This window comes from Octopus bimaculoides, chromosome 5 (assembly GCF_046866305.1).
Source record: "Octopus bimaculoides isolate indiv1 chromosome 5, ASM4686630v1, whole genome shotgun sequence".
Classification (NCBI taxonomy): domain Eukaryota; kingdom Metazoa; phylum Mollusca; class Cephalopoda; order Octopoda; family Octopodidae; genus Octopus; species Octopus bimaculoides.
Genome location: NC_142932.1, coordinates 98,079,596 through 98,099,879, shown reverse-complemented (window position 1 = coordinate 98,099,879; position 20,284 = coordinate 98,079,596). Strand labels below are relative to the sequence as shown.

The window sequence follows — 20,284 nt, the reverse complement described above, 5'->3', positions numbered from 1 at the left end:
CCTAAAACGTGGGATTCCGTAAAAAAAAATTAATAAATAATGGGGGGAAAGGTTCAGATTACATATAGTCCATCTCTACCGGTCAGCCTTGTCACACTGAATATCCCCGAGAACTACATTAAGGGTACACGTGTCTGTGGAGTGCTCAGCCACTTGCACGTTAATTTCACGAGCAGGCTGTTCCGTTGATCGAATCAACTGGAACCCTCGACGTCGTAAGCGACGGAGTGCCAATAGGATGGAAGGAAAAAGAAGAGAAGTACTATTCAAGAAAAGTGTCCCGGTGCGCGCACTCGCACATCCGCACTAGCTAGTCATTACTAGTCGATCCTACAACGACTTCCTAGCGCGAATGCTCATATGCAAATTAACGGATAAAAATCACGCGCATGCGCAAAACATGTACGAGGGTTTTTTAAAATAAAGTAAATCATTTTTTTTAATTGCGGAGATGTACTTGCATAGCAAGTGACCTGATCTGAGATCGTGTGCTGGAACGAAAACAATTGCAGCGTGCACAGAACTTTGTCAGTGAACAGGTCGCGGTCTCAAAGCGACGAAAATATATTGACAAATTAAATTTAAATGTTGAAGTGAATCTAACGGTTCTTGTGTGTTATTTTAAATGACTTATAAACACCTTCCACGCTGCAATTAATTTTTTTTAGACAAAGTAATTTTTTTTTTTTTTAATCTTCCACCAAACAAAATAAAATGCTGAAGGTGACATGATTACGCACTAGCTAGTCGTAACTAGTCGACTACCTAGCGGGGTGTTATCGCTACCGAAATTACACATGGTTACTTTTTGCTAAATCTGTGGAGAAAGAAATGCACGCGCGGACACATACATTACATCTAAAGTGGACAGATAAAGAGGTAACGGTAATTTTTTTTACGGAATCCCACGTTTTAGGCTATGGAGATTCCGATTCTGAAAACAATTGTTTGAAAAATTTCAATCCCCCCGCCACCAAGCAGGCTATTTACATGCTAGAAATAACAGCCAAATCTCACAAAACTAGTGTTAGGGTTAGGGTCAGGGTTACGGTCAGGGTTAGGGTTTGAGTTAGGGTTAGGTTTACCCTGTGGATCTATATAAAAACCGGGGGGGGGGAATCGAAATTTTGAAATTGAGATTTTTGAAAACTTTTTTTCAGAATCGGAATCTCCATAGCCTAAAACGTGGGATTCCGTAAAAAAATAATAATAATAAAGGGGGAAAGGTTCAGATTACATATAGTCCACCTGGACCGGATCCAGGAATACCATGTTAAAAACAATTCAACGAATTCGTGTTCTATGTGCATCACATACAGATGTTGGTGATTGTGTGTCAAGAGAGTTTGTTGGAGAATTGGGTGTTTGCCCATTCAATTTGCATTTTGTAGAAAAAAAAAAAAACTTTGGAAATTTCCAACACTTTCAGTTGTAAAAAAAAAAAAAAAGTGAGCGCGGTACTACTAAAGCAGCGCGGACCCGAACGCGCAGTCGCGCGTCCGCGCTAGCTAGTCATGAGTGGTCGATCCTAACCCTAACCCTATTCCTAACCCTAATCCTAACCCTAAACACGTATTCATTTGCACACGCGGGTTAGGGATAGGGTTAGGGTTAGGGACAGGGTTAGGGTTAGGGATAGGGTTAGGGTTAGGATCGACCACTCAAGACTAGCTAGCGCGACTGCGCGTTCGGGTCCGCGCTGCTTTAGTAGTACCGTGAGCGCTTTATTTTAACTTTTTGCCAAATAAATTCTTATGGCCAAACCAAGTTCCTTTCCTGAGAGGTATTTGGTTTTTTGCCGACTTTTTACAACTTTTCTTGTTGCACTGAAACCTGCGCTCTGAGGGAGATTTTCCGTCCCGCTTCACTTTTAAATTTCGAAAAGCCGATTTTTGCCCCTTTTTTTTCAGATTCGTAATCTCCGTACCCGAAAACGGGGGTTTCCGTAAAAAAAGAATAAAATAAAAAAATAAAGTGGGGTTTTGGGGGTACAAAAGGAAGTCTTGCCTCTAACACTAAAATTAATCCTAACACTAAAACTAACCCTAACCCTAACCCTAACGAATATGCACAGCAAAAACAAATCTGATTAAAAACAATCAAGAATTTGCATACGATATTGTTGGGCTCCGCGTATCATGACCCCTTGTATCGTCCGATATGTTTGTTTATATTCGCGAGTCCTTGTTTTCTGTTTGTTTTATTTTTTAGTATAAAATATTTTAAAATGGATGAATCTTTCTAATTTTTTGCATGCATTATTTAAATTTGGCACTATCATGCTATTAGCTGTCAGAAGTGAAAGTGCTCACTGCTAATTAAATTTGTGTTTTCTACTCACGACTAGCTAGCGCGGACGCGCGAACTTTCGAGTAATAGATAGATAGATAGAGACAGACAGACAGACATATAGCTCGCTCCGGCCAGTCATGGTATTAGCTGTCAGTAGCCAAAGAATCGACAAGCCAGCAACAGGCAGACAGACAGATACTTCACTAGCAGGACAGCTAATAGCATGATAGTGCCTTAAATTTTTTTTGGAAAGACTCCTCCCACCATTTTCTCGCAATTTATTGCTGACGGCTGTAACTTTTTTTATTTTTTAATTTTGGCGATTTTCGCTTTCGATAATGTGTTCTACATATCACGGTCATGCGATTCCCCCTAAAAAATGTTTTTGACCCACCCCCTCTCCCCGGGGTGTCTTTTTTTTTGTCATTTCGATATTGTACTACATATCACGGTCATGCGATTCCCCCGATAACATTTTTTGACCCCCCTCCCCCGGGGGTCTTTTTTCTTTTTTGGCGATTTTCATTTTTGATATTGTGTTCTACATGTCCAGGTCGTACGAATAGCCGCCCCCCTCGCAACTTAGATTTGAAAAATCAACGGCTTACATTTATATTGAAACAGCAAAAAGATCATATGTGGAGTCCCCACCAAGAAACTTGATATGCTAGAAATAACAGCTAAACGCGGACAATCCAAATCTTGCATTTACTCAGAAAGTTGAACTGCGAGTTTCACGCTTTTTACCAGAGAACATATATTCGAAAACGAAAAATACGAAAAAAAAAAAAAAAAAGAAAGCCTGTAACAAAATTCGAAAGCAAAAAAGAAAAAAAAAAAACTATAATATGTGGATATGTGAAGTGTGAGAATTCGTGGGAGAACTTACAGACATTTATCAAGCACATAGCCGAAATATATCCAGTGATTTCAGAAAGGTAAAGGTTACAGTTTTTTTTTTGTTCTGCTTTCAAATTTTGTTACAGGCTTTTTTTTTTTTTTGTATTTTTCGTTTTCGAATATATGTTCTCTGGTAAAAAGCGTGAAACTCGCAGTTCAACTTTCTGAGTAAATGCAAGATTTGGGTTGTCCGCGTTTAGCTGTTATTTCTAGCATATCAAGTTTCGTGGTGGGGACTCCACATGCCGTGATCCTTTTGCTGTTTCAGTATAAATGTAAGCCCTTCATTTTCACATCTAAGTTGCGAGAGGGCTATTCGTACGACCTGGACATGTAGAACACAATATCAAAAATGAAAATCGCAAAAAAAAAAAAAAAAAGGACCCCCGGGGGAGGGGGGGGGGGTCTAAAACATTTTTTAGGAGGAATCGCATGACCGTGATATGTAGAACACATTATCGAAAGCGAAAATCGCCAAAATAAAAAAATAAAAAAGTTACAGCCGTTTTCCCTCAGTGTCTAATCCCAATATGCACCTTATTGCTTTTCTAAATTATTTTTTGCTAAAAACCCACCTTTTCGGATACGGAGATTCCGGAAAATTGCCAAAAATCAGAATTTTGAAATTTTTTGCTCCCCGTACTCCTCCCCCAATTTCTTTATTTTTCACTTTTTTCCGTAACCCTAGCCCTAAAACCCCAACTCTAACCCTAACCCTAACACCCTAGTGAAGATCGTGCGGGTGTTAATCTGAAAAATTACCGAAAAATTTTTGGTAATTATCTTCAGAATCATAATCTCCATATTTTTCTGCATATTTTGACCAAACAAATTTGTGAAAAAAATTTTTAGAAATCTTTTTCAGAATCATAATCTTCATATTTTTCTGCATATTTTGACCAAACAAATTTGTGAAAAAAATTTTTAGAAATCTTTTTCAGAATCATAATCTTCATATTTTTCCGCATATTTAAAAAGAAAAATTTCTGAAAAAAAGTTAAAAATGAAGAATTTGGGTGGGTTTATTTTCTAAATGCCGAATTGTGCCAATTTTTTTTGCAGATTTGTATTCTCCATAGTCGAAAACAGGTACTATTTAAGAAGAGTGGTCCTGGTGCGCACACCCGCGCTAGGTAGTCGTGAGTAGTCGATGCTACAATGCTAATCACTAGATGCGTAAAGCAGGTTAGGGTTAGTGATTTGCATTGTAGCATCGACTACTCACAACTACCTAGTGCAATAAACAAACAAACAAAAAAAACTATAGAGGGTGCGGAAAAATGAGATGCTTTTACTGCATTTTTTACTTCAAGACAAAATATATTCTTTTACAAATGTTCACTACCTTTGGTTCATCTGGTGCCTCCATGATGCTTAAATCTGACTTGGCTCAGAAGGTCAAGTTGGGAATGGAACAGTCTCCAGCATGGATCGCAGGGCAGGTGGTGTCTTGGCTGGAGTTGCTGGGCCTTGTATTGCCTTCTTTTTGCTTTTTCTTCAGTCTTTTTCCTCTCCTCAAAACTGGAACAGCCAAAATGAATTGCTCTTCATCAGGATGGATGGTCAGCAGCTTCTAGCAAAAACTTTTGCCGGCAATTTTTGTGTAGGGAGATATTGTGGTTGTTGTTGCACACTGATCTGTCTCCTTTCTTGAAGATAGTAATGATGTTTGCATTTTTGAAGTTATCTGGAATGATCTTGTTGCCCCACATTTGCAGCATCAAGTAGAACAGCTTGGTTCTCAATCTGTACCCACCATGTGTGAAAAGCTCCAGTGGGATGTTGCCTGGACTTGGAGCTTTTCCTGGTTTCATTCATTTGATGGCTTTCATGAATTCCTGGAATGGTGGAGGAAAGGCCATCCATAGTTTAACAGGTTGCTGCAGAGTGTTTCTCAAAAGGTCTTCTGGGGTTTGAGAATGATTGTTCAGAAGAAGACGGAAATGTTCTCTCAAACAATGCATGGTCTCTTCTCTGGTGAGGGTTTGGTCATCAGCAATTTTCAAGGCACCAGTAGACAACTTGATAAGGCCGTAAATATCTTGATCCCTGCATAAAAGCCACACTTGTTTCTTTGGTGTGCGTAACCCTGGAGTTCAGCAGCCGTTGCTTGCTACCAGGAGTTCTGGAATTCTCTTAGGTGCCTTTCGCACATCTGCATTTCTTGTTGCTTCTCATTGGGTGGTTTTTGAAAGCAATACATGCTCTTTTCTTATTGATCTGATGTTTGATCTCTTCACTGTTTCCAGCGAACTCGACCTTATTAATCATTAATCTCAGTCGGAAGATCTGCATTAGCCATTCGTACAACTCTTTCCATCAGACTGAAGCAATGAAAAAAATGCCAGTCAAGTACTGGGTAATCAAAATACTGTACACAGGGCCTATAAGGGAAGGGTACAACAGGTACTATCTGTCTGATCCTTCCCTTAAAAAAGTGGGGGAGTTAGAGACAAACTGGCTTTTCCTGAGCCCAAAAGCAGTCTGATTCCTCTTTGATAGATTTCTCTTGGAGATCTTGATTATATCCAGCGCAGTAAAGCAGTGAATAAATATTTGTTATATTTGGATAACATCTGAGTTTAAATTCTGGTTGCCTTGCTCTAGTGTGTAGTCCTTTTCAGCATTGGCATCGCAGACTTACATGCATGGGCATGAATCAACAAGCTCCTTGTGAGGAAACATTAAATCTGAAATCATTGCAAAACAGGTTTTAAGAAATTGCAGGAAAATGAAAGAAAATCATTTTTTAACCCTTTTGTTACCATATTTCCGTTGAGATGCTCTGTGTTTCTTTCAATCAATTTTAAATATAACAAAGAATTTAGTAAAATAACTTAGTTATCATTGAGCTAGTGTTAGGAACATAAATTGTGACTAAGGTTTGGTGGAAGATTTTAATTCAGAACTTTTGAAAACAAGACATTTGTACTACAGAGCCAGAAGCTGTTTCAGCCAGGTTGGTATCAAAAGGGTTAAAGTAAGCCACTTCAGGAAACCAAAAAGTTTCTCTCATATACAAAACATAATTGCTGCTAGACAAGTTACTACAGCAAAGACATCCTTGAAAAAATGTAAAAAACATGTGGGATTGCCCAAGACCTGATTGCTGTCAAGCTTTAACAGAAGTACTGAAATTAATTCTTTATTCAAGCATATTATGGAAGTAAGATTGATGTTGGAGTTGTAAATAACGATGCTGATGCTATGGGATCTGAAGAAAAGTCATCCAAGATTCCAATTAAGGCAGATATGTTGGTTTCTCATTTATCGTCTAATAAATTCTCAGCAATCAGGGATAAAGAATTCAAAAGTTTGGATACTTTAGAATACAATGACTGTAAACAACTGTCTCGCATTGTGTCGACATAGCTCAAACAAAGTTTGTACTGAAGAATTACAATATTTAAGGAGTGGGATCCTCAAATAGAAACGGAGCTTCTTTACAGTGAGAATTCCTGGTTTGCATTCACATTATACAAAAAGAATATTTAGAAACTCATATATCCACAAATGCAAAAGGAGTATATTTTAGAAACTCTTATATCTACAAATACAAAAGACTATTTTCACACAATACCTACACCATAAATTGATAAATGTAATGTTTTAAACTAATTAACTTTCAATGATAGTACAAACTTGATTTGATTTGATAAATATCCTCTATCATTTTAAGAGGTTTAACTATAACTATTTCTTACAAATTTTACTAATAACACAAGTGCCTTTCAAAATAATTCTTCACCCCCAAAATTGAACTAACATTGTTTTATATACAGCTAAATTTGAACAAATTAACATATGCACTATTTTACTCATGCACTTTCATGCATTGCAGGGGTTCATTGAAATTTGTCTGCAAAAGAGAAATTGTTAATCTTTCCTTTTTCACTACATTATACTATCTCAGCATCATTAGGTAATCCTTTACAACTGCATGGTCATAATTTGCATAAGTGCTCATTTCTATCTCTTCTTTGTTTTCTTTCCTTTATCCATGCTTGCTCCCTTTTGGTAGGCAACATCCTCTCCTTTCGAACATGGGCTAGTTCCAACAGGAAGATGGATGAAGCTCTGCTACAGTAGAGCAGTTCTTGACACAACTGAGGATAGATGGAAGCAGAGAATGCAGGACAATCTGTGCTCAGGTGCTACTTTCAACTCTTTGATTACACTGATCAGTTTTCAAGCTGTCACCTACTTTCTGCAAGTGTGAATTCTCTATGGGGTGGATTGATGCCCTACTTGTTGCCAACATTTATGGTTTACTCAGTCTGGATGAGCTCCACATCTCCATTGCTCTCAAAGTGGGATCCAATGTTTGTGGGGGTCTGAGATGTTGTGGTAGGCCCCTCAACTTCACAGGCCTTCAAGCTTTGTTCTGCAGCCTAAATGCTGGTTGTTTCATTCGTCACACTGAGCTAAACTTAATCATTAAGCAGGCTCTGGCTCAGGTTAATATCCCCTCAGTTCTGGAGCTGGCAGGATTATCCAGAAGTGTTACTCTTGGTCCCTGGGTAAGACATAGGTGCCTCATTTGGGATATCACAGTCTGTGACTCCTTTGCTCCCTGCCACATACTGGAGGCTGTGGTATCTGAAAAGGTCACTGCTTCTGTTGCTGAATGGAACAAAATCCTTAAGTATCAGGACTTGACTGTGAAACACTTCTTCCAACTTGTGGTGTTTGGTCACTAACTGTGAGGTTTTTGTCACTGTTGGAAGCTCATGCTATCAAGGTGACAGGTGACACCTGTGAAGGTGCTTGACTGTAGCAATGCCTTAGCCTTGCCATTGCCCATAGTATTGCGAGTGTGCTGGTTTGCTTCAGTAGGGTTTTGTTGAACCTTCTGATATGTAACCAATTGAGGTGCTTGGTATTGAATTGATGTTTTTTCTTCAGTTTTTTCCTTTTCTTTCTCCTCTTCTTTTTCTCTTTCTTTGTTCATGTTTGTGTTTTGTTCAGTTTTGGATTTGTATTTTAATGTGGTTTTGTATTCTATATGTATCATATACATAGGTGTTATATATGTAATAAAATTTTTTTCATCTGATCACTATTTCAGAAAATTATCACCATCTTTAGGTATGTAAAAGACAAAATTGGTAACATCATTAATATCCAATGCAAATAGAGCAGGTTCAAGTGAGTCACCCTGTTGGGCTCCAGAGGCAGATGGGATGAGGTGGTCACCAAAGGAGAGATAGGAGGGCTATTGATAAGCTTGCCAAATAAAGTGATAGAGTTGTGGGGTATTTTCCCTTACTGTATAGAGGATTATATCTCAACTGATGGAATTGAATTCTTCCTGATATCTAGTTTGAGGATGACCTTTGGGGTCTCAGAAGGCAAGTTGGTGAAAGCTCTAATGTCATGAACAGCAACCTCACAACCTAACTTTGTACCCACCCCTAGTTGTTTAGGGAAAAATTTGGCTGACAGGCAGTTTGAAACTGAAGACAGACACACTGTCACTGTGGGCCGTTACAGAGCACACCCAACTGCTATGAAGTGGATGTCACCATTGGGCTTTGTGAGACCAAATAATTAAGCCCTAAAGAACATGACAAATGTCTCTTGATCACTTACTGCATGACTCTAAAACTTTTTATTTTATTTTATTTTCACCCTCCTTCAACTGCCCACCAGTGTTAAATCCAACCAAGCCATCATGTGGCAGATAGGGTGGATGGGTAAGTGAGAGGAATGTGTGGTCCATGTGGGAACAGGAAATCAGAGCAGAAAAATGAATTCTGTGTTTGTGAGGGAATGTAAGTAAAATGTTGAAATGAAAACACTGTATAAACACTGTGATTTGTGTTTTAAAAACTGACATTCACAAGCATTTTTTTTTTACAGATGATTCCATACGTTGTATTATTTCTGCTGGTGCTTTGCTCATTGGCTGAGGGTGGTGAAAGGAAAACTGTTGAACACTATTTAAACCGATGCTTGGATGGAATACATCATAAACAGAAACCTGGTCCTGAAGGATCTCTCTATAACCAGGTGTTGTATAACCAAAAACTGTACTTGTGAATTTTTTTTTTTTAATTATGTGTTTTTTACATGTTATATGGAGCTGTTATTCTTGTGGATAGGTTGGAGGATCAATCTCACTCTTGCATTCTATTTTTTGGCATGGTTTCTGTATTTGGATGCCTTTCCTACACCAACCACTTTACAGAATGTACTGGGTGCATTTTATTATGGCATCAATACTAAATAGGTTACCTTGTACATTGTAAGTCTTCACTATTCTGTTTTCTCCACTCATTCAGAATGATATGATCAAGAAGAGGGAGCAACGACAGCTGATCTAGGGCAAGATAGTGTAAGAATTGAGTGTAGATTGGTAAGTTAAAAGAAAAGCAAAAGGAGAAACAGTGCTTGAATGAATACTGTGAGGGAGACAGTAATGGTAAGTTGTAATGAGAATGACATTGTAATGGCAGAGAGAAAGGGAAAGAGTCAGTAATAACAGTTGTGTGTTTGCTGGTAAAGAAGAAAGCAAGTGAAGAATAGTCATAGAGATGGATAATAAAAACAGAGCATGTAAAAGACTGGAAGTCAGTAGTGAATAATGGCTAGGAATTCAGACAGGTGATGGAGGGATGTATCGGGTACTAATAGATCTGAAATACTCCTTCATCACTTATGCACTTTGATGAGGGAAAGAGAAGTAGAGTGATACAGGTAGTGGGAAATTCTGTTTGTGGGTGAGTTTGTGGAGTAGTTAGCTAACTCCTCCTACATTGTTTTATCGATTTTGATGAAACTTGACACATGAATAGAACTCATGTCTGGAAACCTCAGGGCATACTCAGATTGTTGAAAAAAATCGATAATAGGACCCCCGGAAGGGATCCTTATATATCTATAATATATTTCATTTTAACAGCCAAGGGAAATAACCCATTCGCCGCTGAAATGGATCCTTATATATAGCCAAGGGAAACAACCCATTCATTTTCCTAAATTATTTGGTATAAATCAAATTGAGTATGCTTATTTCTTAATATATGAACTGTTAGAGTTATTTTTGCAATTTATCCAGTACAACCCTTAAACAAGTAAATAACATTTTCCTAAACAATAGATCCACTTATTTCGGTTAGTGACTTATTCACGAACATGGCAACACTAGTCCCACTGAGGGTAATATTCTCTGGGAACGCGCGAAAGCCCTATAATATAACCCTTAGTTTTAAAAATTAGTATAAAATTAGAATGTCCTATAACATCAATATTCCTTTAGCTAATACCAGGTATCAGTCTTTGTTGATACTAGCTAAATGAGTAAATGTATAATTTTTAGTTTAGTATACTTTGAATTATTATACACTTTCTGTAAATCTTCTCTACTGATGTTAATAAGGTATATATACTTTATCATGTTTTTAGTGATTAAGCTATTTTATTCCTTTTCTATGGTGTTCTGCCCTACCTGATTATTTAATTTTTTTATTATTTTATACAGCCTTTATAATAAGTCTAATTTTTGTACCTCTATAAATTCGTACTTAGCTTATATAAAACAATACTGGTATATTCACTACTTAAAATAAACTGCTTAGATTATAATTAAATTAATATATAGTTAGCATGTTCTTTTACCTCAGTACCAAAGAAAGGGTGAAAGTTACTTGTACAGAGAAATTGTCTTGGAAAGTATGCGTAAAATTGAAGGGGGAAGGGTGATAAGAAACGGAAAATAAATAAACTGACAGGTATTTGTATGTATGTATGTATTAGTGTGTATTCTCTCTATACCATCATCATCATCATCATTGTTTAACGTCCACTTTCCATGCTAGTATGGGTTGGACAATTTGACTGAGGACTGGTGAACCAGGTGGCTACACCAGGCTCCAATCTGATTTGGCAGAGTTTCTATAGCTGGATGCCCTTCCTAACGCCAACCACTCTGAGAGTGTAGTGGGTGCTTTTACGTGCCACCGGCACGAAGGCCAGTCAGGCGGTACTGGCAACAGCCACGCTCGAAATGGTGTTTTACGTGCCACCTGCACAGGAGCCAGTCCAGCGGCACTGGCAACGATCTTGCTCGAATGTCTTTTCACGCGCCACCGATCACGCTCGAACGGTGCTATTTACGTGCCACTGGCACGGAAGCCAGACAGCTGCTCTGGCAACGATCTTGCTCGGACGGTGCTCTTAGTGCTCCACTGGTATAGGTGCCATCACGATTTCGCTTTTACTTGCCCCAGCAGGTCTTCGTAATCCGAGTTTAGTGTTCAATGAAAGAGACATTGGCATGGATGCCAGTCATCAAATTTAGTTTGATTTCACTTGCCTCAACAGGTCTTCGCAAGCGGAGTTTAGTGTCCAGTGAAGGAATGTTACGTGTAAGTGGGCTGGCTACATCCCTGGCCAGCATATTTACTGACACAGGCATGCTAGTCACTTCCTAAAATATTCCTAAAACACTAAATATAAGGCATTAATGGAAAGCCAGTGACATGTAAAACTCACTCATGCTGGTGACTGTGGAATTGTTGGTGGTAGGAAGAAACCAAGCCAAAACAGTCTGGTGCTGCTTTTCAGCTTACCAGTTCTTGTCAAACTCTTTAATCCATGCCAGCATGGAAAATGTATGTTAAATGATGATGATGAATGAAATTTCCTTGAAAGTAAATAGAATCAACTTGAAGGTATATGAAAAGGAGATTCTGAATTTTATAGGCTATCAGCATTCTGTACGTAAAAACATTTATTGTAACATATTCTTTGAGAAGAAAGATATCAAGGGTAACAGTTTCAGACAACCAGCTAATGGGTCAGCCATTTATATTATATTACCTGTACTGCATCATATCTGTAACTAAACCCCTTTGTTCTTAATAGCAAGTTCTTTATTCTTTAAGTAGATATTCTAGGAGTGCAATTGAATACTGCAAGTAGTAGCATTAATGTAATGTAGAATTAACAATTATTTTGTTAGATTACAGTGCTGAGTCAGTTCCTTTTATTGGAAAAGTCACTTGTGTTCTGTTCAAAAGATTTTGTCACACATTTACTTAATGTTATAGAATCCAGAGCTGAGTCCCTATGGATTGTTGGGATTGGGAAATGATTAATTACTTAGGAGAAAGTGTTAACTTTTAGCTATATAAGAAAATCTCTTTGTGAGAATTGGTTTCAAATTTTGGCATTGGCCAGCTATTTTGAGAAGGGATAAGTTTATTACTGGTGCTTATTTTATTGACCTCAAAAGGATGAAAGGTGAATTTGACCTCAGCAAAATTTGAACTCACAACATAAAGACAGATGAAATGCCACTAAGCATTTTGTCTTTGTGAGAATTAAGCATGAATTTTTACCATTATGCATTGATTGATGAGGTGCAGCTCAAATAAGCAAGATGTAAGATTTATACACTTGATATATATTAGTTGATATTAAAGTATGCATTTAATTCCCTTCCCTTGAGGCAAAATGGACTTTAAACATATTCTCAGTTATGATGGCTTTAAAATGTTTTTCCTTTGCTTATTTTAAATAATGTAGGAAAATGAATTGAAAACCTATAATTTTACTTTGTTGCTGATAACATGGAAAATCAGGGAAAAGGATGTATTTAATAATTAAACAAAAAAAAAACCTTTACAAATATATATAGAAAATGCAAAGTGTAACTCAATTTCAGCTGATATTTTTCCTTATGACTTGTCCTAATATATTATCGATAACTATTGATAATCGAGCATTGTTTAAGAAATAAGGTATTCATATTAAACACTCCTGCTTAATAAATCATGCACTATACATAAATCACACTTTATTTACTAGCTTTGGCAACTAGAGTTGTTGTTTAGATCCAGATCAACCTTAAATGAAAAAAATCTGTTACCAAAAGGCATTCCATCTATGATTATCCTGCATTTATAGAACTCCCTTTATCTGTCTTATCTTATTCAAGATGGCAGGCAGTGATTTAAGAATGATCTGGTTGCATTTCTAGCAGTTCATGCAACTAAGTAGCTTCAAGGAAACTATAGATATTCCACTTGCTAATAACATGGATGGTAAAAAAATTAAATGGTTAAATTATTTACTTGTTAATTAGCAATTCATCCTTACTGACCAATATTTTTAATATATTGCCTATTTTGGAAAATCATACTCTACAACAGTATTATTTTAATATATTGAAGCATCTTTGAAAAACAATTTGTTTCTATCATGCTTTCCTTTCCTTTCTTTCATGCTTTTCCTTTTTCTTTATTTTCTTGCATATTTTTCTATATTTTCTTTTGTACAAATTTAATGTTCTTTGCTTGATTAATTAATTTTTAGTGTTCTCCATGGAAGAAATCGTCTTGTTGTCAGGCAAATGTAACTGAAAAAGTTCATAAAGAGACTTTGTACAAATTTAATTTTCATCACTGCAAGAAACTTTCAAAACGTTGTTTACAACATTTCATCCAAGATTTGTGCTTCTATCAGTGTACACCAAATGGTGGACCATGGATTCATAAGGTTAGTTATATTAGGATTTAAAACTTGAATATTTTAAAGTTAGTTCGCTGTATTAATATGGAATCAGTGTCTCAAATATAACTGTTCCAACATATTTGGTGGAGCTGTGCTAATGGTTTTCATACAAATCAGTTCAAATATTGTTTAGATTCTTTTAAAAAGAGTTTGAAATAAAATTTAACCATTATAACTGTGATATAATTTAATCATAAGTGTCAAAATTGCTTTTGTAACACATGAAATATTTTCATCCTTATTTTGGAATTTCTTTTCATGATGGCATGAGTTGTGTTGTCTGCAACCCAAATTTCATATAGTATCTACTATCTTAACTATTTTCTATCAGTACCTCAAAAATATGAAAGAATTATTACATTCTTAAGATAGTAAAAATCAATAAGAAGAATTTGCACCTTGCCTTGACTACAATAATAAAAATAGAAAACTCCAGGAGATTGACTTTTAAGTAGTGCTATATAGAAATACCATAGTGACTTCTATTCAAACTGATATACTGACAGGAATCCAACATGAAAATACGAAAAGAAAGATATTTTGAACTTCCACTGTGTCAAGATACTTGTGGAGAGTGGTGGGATAGCTGTAAAGATGATGAAACTTGCAGTGAAAATTGGATGCGAGGTTTCAATTGGACAACAGGTAATTTTTCATATTGAGTCAATACTTTGTCATTCAAGAACCCTGTTTATCTTATTGGCAACAACAACCTTTTCAGGTTTAATGAAATTACTTCAAAAGTAGGTGTCACATCATCCTACTCATAACAGTCTTCACTTTGAACATATCATCCATTTTCATACAAAAATAGACATGTTTCCTGCATACGTTGGCCACTGTATTTGGTATTCTTCCATTTATATTAATTTTAGAACATATTCTACATTCAATAGACTATACTCAACTTATTCTAGTTCATTCCTGTTAATTCTCATCACATACTGCTTATGTTCTAGTATCATTTTACATCACCTATATTCTACTTCTGTTATCTTTTACTTGTTTCTAGTCTGTGGCCATGCTGGGGCACTGCCTTGAAAGGTTTTAGTCAAACAAATCGACCCCAATAGTTATTTCAAAGCCTGGTACTTATTCTGAACTGCTGATTTATGGGGATGTAAACAAATCCACCCAGGTTGTCAAGCAGTAGTGGTGGATAAACACTAACACACTTGTACACATACATACATACATACATACATATACACCTGACTTACAGGTATTTTAACACTAGGTGAATTGATAAGAACATATTTTCTTACACCTATAAGCATAGCCAATCCATGAAGGGGCAAAACACATACCTTGTGTATGTGTGTTTGATATTGCTTATATGCCTTGATCTGCTTTTAATGCATTTGAATTTTTTGCATGGTATGAAATGCTGGAACATACCAGCAGATGGTTACCATTTTCCATTGTATTTGTTTCACTCATTGGTCTGTGGCCATGCTAGGGCACTGCCTTGAAAGGTTTCAATCAAACAGATTGACCCCAGTACTTATTGTTTCAAAGCCTGGTATTTATTCTATTGGTCTCTTTCACTGAATCATTAAGTTATGGGGACATAAAGAAACCAACACTATTTGTCAAGCAGTAGTGGTGGACAGACACATAATGACAAGCTTCTTCCAGTTTCTCTCTATGACATCCACTCACAATGCTTTGGTTGGCCTGGTGTTATAGTGGAAGACACTTACCTAGGGTGCCACATACTGGGAATGAATCTGGAACTATGTGACTAGAAAACAAACTTCTTATCGAGCCACACCTATGCCTCCTTTTTTGGGGGGAAGAAGAAACCAATTATTTTCTGCATACCAGTGAATTTCTCTCATCATTTTATATCTGTTCTATGACTAACTTTATTTCCATGGTTAATTGCATTACCTAAAGAACTTATATGTTACTTATATGGAAGATAACTCCTTTGTTGAATCCTTAATGACACTAGCCTCAGTTCTAAACTGGTTTCTTTAACATTAAGTTAATTCTTTATTGGAGAAGACATTAGTTTATCATCAAGTGCGCCGGAACAACTATCATCTATTCTTTACAATGAAGCAAACAAATTTGCAGTATAGTGTCCTGCTTAAGTACATAATAAAACATTTGTAATGGATTTGATGTCCCAAATAAAACAGATATATACAAAAAGGAGGAGAACAAGTTAATTTGGGAAAATGAAATCTTGTTCTGCAAGTAATAAAGTAAGGCAATTGCTGTGCTGATGACACCTATTGAGGTAGAAACATTTACATTGCTGTCTTCATATCTCCAGACACTCAGATTGTCTTTTCCTTAAATGGCATATCAGTTTTGGAGAACCCTTGTTTCTTTTGATTATGTCCCTTCTCATTTGAAGTTGATCCCAGTTGTCACCAAGTACTTGTGTTACTTTCTCAAGAATTTATCTTGTATGGTACTTAGTATATATTCTTATATGACTTTCTTGAATGTGTGTGTTTGTATCATCATCATCATCATCATCATCATCATCATCATCATTTAACGTCCACTCCTTTTCCAGTTTCCATCTACCAGATCCATTTACAAGGCTTTGGTTGGCTTGGGGTTATAGTAGAAGATATTATGGCCCAAGGTGCCATGCAGTAGGACTGAACCCTGAAACCACACACTTGGAAATCAAACTTGTGTGTGTGGTATTCAAAAAGTTCAATGTTAGTACAAAAAATAATTCAGAAAGTAAACACTTTTTACTTTCTTATAAACAAATAAAGGAATGATTTTTTTTTTTGTTTCTCAATGAAATTATGAGTGTTGTTCTTCATAATCTTTACATTTTATTTTAATTGCAGAAACGAATACTTGCATAACTGGAAGTAAATGTCAAAAAATTTCAGAGGTATTTAAGACATCTACTAACTTTTGTGAAAAGGTTTGGGATCATTCATGGAAAGTAGTTTCTCAAAAACCTTGTTTTGTTCTTTGGTTTGATGAAAAGAATGGAAATCCAAACAATCAAGTAGCTTTTACAAAAGCTTATGAATTAACATCTGAAGCTTCTTATCTAAAATCTTACAGCTATTCATTAGCTTTTATGATAGTGTATAATTTTATTTCTGCCTTTGTTTTGCAATATTCATATTGTGATATTTTGTGATGAAAGAAATACTGTTGTACTTTCATGGTGAAGGATGACAGGCAAAATTCACTATAAATCAAATAACCAATGCTATTAGTATATCCCATTAGAGAGTTATTCTACATGACAAACTTAGCATAACGAATGTTTCTGCTTAGTGGATGCCACATTTGACAACTGAGGGTCAGCTGTAAAGTGCATAGACTGATCAAGATACTCGCATGCAATGCGACCAATGAGGTTTATTTTTTAACAAGACCTTTTGCAGTCCCCTCACATCTATCACTGTTGCAGTGCTTGGATTCAATTGGTTAAAAAGTGTCATCACCAGTAGATATGACATCATCACCACTGCAATACTGGTTCCCAGCCAGGTGCTTTTTCATGTTGGGGAACAAGTAATGGTCAGATAGGACCAAATCAGGAGAACAGGGAGTGTGATCAGCCAGTTCAAAGCAACAGTCATGCACAGCAACCATTGAAAGGAAAGACTTGTGTACTCCATTTACAAGGCTTTGATTGGTTTGGGACTATCTTTGGAAGTAGCAAGACTCCTTTCATCAGTTTTCCTGGGTGTTTGGTCTTGATAGCCTTTTGTAACTGCCTTAGCAAACTGAAATAGTATTCTTCATTGATGGTGTGGTTGTTTTGAAGATAATAAACACAATTCCTTTCTCATCCCAAAAAACTGAGGCCATCACATTCTCTGCAGATAAAATTACCTCTGCCTTTTCTAGAGCAGGTGAGTAAGGGTGTTTCCACTGCATGTATTGTCTGTTTATCTCTGACTGAAAGTGATAAGCCAACACTCATCCTGTGTTAGGTAATGTTCAACGAAACCAGCTGGATTTGCCTTGAACAATATCAAATTTTCTTGTGATATGATCAGTCTGGTGCACTTTTGATCAGGTGTCAGATGTGGCATCCACTAAGCAGAAACATTCATCATGCCAAGTTTGTTGTGTAGAATAACTCTCTAATGGGATATGCTAATAGTATTGGCTATTTGATTTATAGTGAATTGCCTGTCATCCTTCACCATGTGATGAACATGATGAATGTTTTCTTTGGTGATGGTAGTTATAGGATGTCCAGACCTTGGGTCATCTTCAAGACTCTCCCTTCTCCTCCTAAGTTCAGCTGCCCACTTTTGTACTGTTGATAAAGGTGGAGCAGCATTCCATAATGTAGCAACCATGTCACTATATATGCCCTAGGGATCTAAACCCTTTTTTCTACTGGTTCTTGATAACACCATGAATTCAAATTTTGTCTATCTTCAAGTGAAGTCACTACTAATTACTTTTGAAGTTTTCTTTGAACAATGAGATGTTAGTTAACTTGGAAACAAACAATGTAGTTATTAAGAAGGAGAAGTGACATTAATGCAGGCAACATTTCACAGCTCTAGCATACTCAGCCTAAGAACGTTTCAGCCCACCCTTGTAGTTATTTAATTATAATAGCAATTTAAGTAATAACAGCTCATAACCTTATTGATAGGGATATATCCCTTAACAACCAAAGAAGAAGTGAATGATAGTAGGGAGACGGTGTCAGAGACATCATCTTTCAATAAGATCAAAGAGTGTGACAAATGAACTTTTACAAGTTATTTAATTTAACTAAACATAAAACTGAAGTGAAATATAACCAGTGTGTGTTTCATTTAGTAGTATGATCCTCCAACACTATAAAAATGTAATAATTCTATGCTTTTAAAACTAGATTATATTTTCCTTATAAAATTACCTGAAATTTTGTATTTTTCAAATGAATAAAGTTATTTTTTAATACTTTTTATATGAATTTGAATCTTAATGAAGCTTAACTACATAAAATTTAACTTAAATTCTCTAATACATGTTCTTCATGCATAAAAATATGTATTAGAAATTTTAAATTGTATGATATGTAATTTACTCTAGCCATTACAGTTTGTGACTGATTTAAATAGCATTTACTCTGCAATTTTCTTAGTAGGTGGAAGGGTGTTGGATTCTTGTCCTCTAAAAAGTGGCCAACGAGTTATAAAAATGTCAGGATAAACTCGCTTTTTAAAAATATTTGTTTATTTCCAAAATGTAGATGTTACAAACAGTAGTTTAACTTCCGATTTATCCATATGAGCATGGTTTGCATGAGAATTGATTTGAAGCAGGATTTTATAGCTGGATACTTTTCTTGTTGCCACTACTGATTTTAAATATTAATCATCCTGTCTAAAAGGAATCTAACATTTTTTTGTTCTCATGATAAGGAAAGTACTGACATTCCCTCTTTCACACACTCATGCATACATGTATATGCATTTATACATCATCATCATCATTTAATGTCCATTTTCCATGCTGGCATGGGCTGGAAAGTTTGACAGGAGCTGGCAAGACAGAGTTGGCCCAAGCTCCATTGTCTGTTTTGGCATGGTTTCTATGGTTGGATGCCCTTTGTAACGTTAATCACTATACAGTGTACTGGGTGCTTTTTATGTGGCACCAGTACCAATGTTTTTATGTGGCACTAGCACCAATGCTTTTTATGTGGTACCAGCACCAGTACTTTTTTATGTCTACCAGTACCAGTGCTTTTTATGTGGCACCAGCGTTAGTGCTTTTACATGGCACCAGCACTAGTGCTTTTGATGTGGCACTGTCACTGACAAGGTCACCAAGTACCTTGCAAGACAAAAGAAGGTAAGAGTTCTTCAACTAGGAGGAAGGGTGGCTTTGTGCCAATTGATGGAGAGATCAAAAGTATAGAGTAGATACATGGATACCCCACTTAGAATAGAAAGGCAAGTGAGGTAAAGAGAAGATTGAAAAAGTGGGTGAGTCAGAGAATAAGATAAAGAGAGCAATAGGGAGAGAGTTGGTGGCAAAAATGTGTGAGGACATGCACCTGAGGGATGTTGGAAGTGCTGAAAATAAGTGAAGTGATGCAGAGGTTTGGTATCATGAAGAATTGTGGTGATGTACAAATCCATGATGTAATCCAAGATAGTATTCAACTGTTTGCTTAAAATTCTTTTTTCTCTAGGCACAAGGCCTGAAATTTTGGTGGAGGGGGACAGTCGATTAGATTGACCCCAGTACGCAACTGGTACTTAATTTATCAACCCTGAAAGAATGATAGGCAAAATCGACCTTGGCAGCATTTGAACTCAGAACGTAAAGACAGATGAAATACCGCTAAGCATTTCACCCGGTGTGCTAACAATTCTGCCAGCTTGCCACCTTGAATTGTTTGCTTAAAATTAAATAGAAGAAACTAATCCAAAGTGTGAGATTCATCAATGATCAAAGGAATTGGTTAGATATTTGTGTAAGGTTCATGTGAAGATGTGATAAATATACGACAAAGATACAAAGAAGAAAAGAAATGCAGAAAGGATAAATTCACATTCGATGTTATTAGTTTGATGCTTGAGGGACGGGAAAGACTCAATGGTTATAACATTTTAGTCAC

General features: G+C 36.4%; 1 protein-coding gene across 3 annotated transcripts; it reads left to right on the top strand.

Moving 5' to 3' along the window:
- The first annotated feature begins 433 nt into the window (after positions 1-433).
- Positions 434-18,620, top strand: LOC106867890 (folate receptor gamma). 3 transcript variants are annotated; one of them, XM_089352728.1, is made up of 5 exons: positions 434-879; positions 9,055-9,204; positions 13,513-13,695; positions 14,217-14,355; positions 16,533-18,620. In XM_089352728.1, the coding sequence occupies exons 1-5, from the start codon at positions 832-834 to the stop codon at positions 16,835-16,837; spliced, it is 825 nt and encodes a 274-aa protein (XP_089208854.1). In that variant the 5' UTR covers positions 434-831; the 3' UTR covers positions 16,838-18,620. The 3 variants fall into 3 exon arrangements, with proteins under 3 accessions (XP_089208854.1, XP_089208856.1, XP_089208857.1); XM_089352730.1 differs by lacking the exon at positions 434-879 and adding an exon at positions 2,393-3,230; XM_089352731.1 differs by lacking the exon at positions 434-879 and adding an exon at positions 3,829-3,967.
- The last annotated feature ends 1,664 nt before the right edge of the window (positions 18,621-20,284 follow it).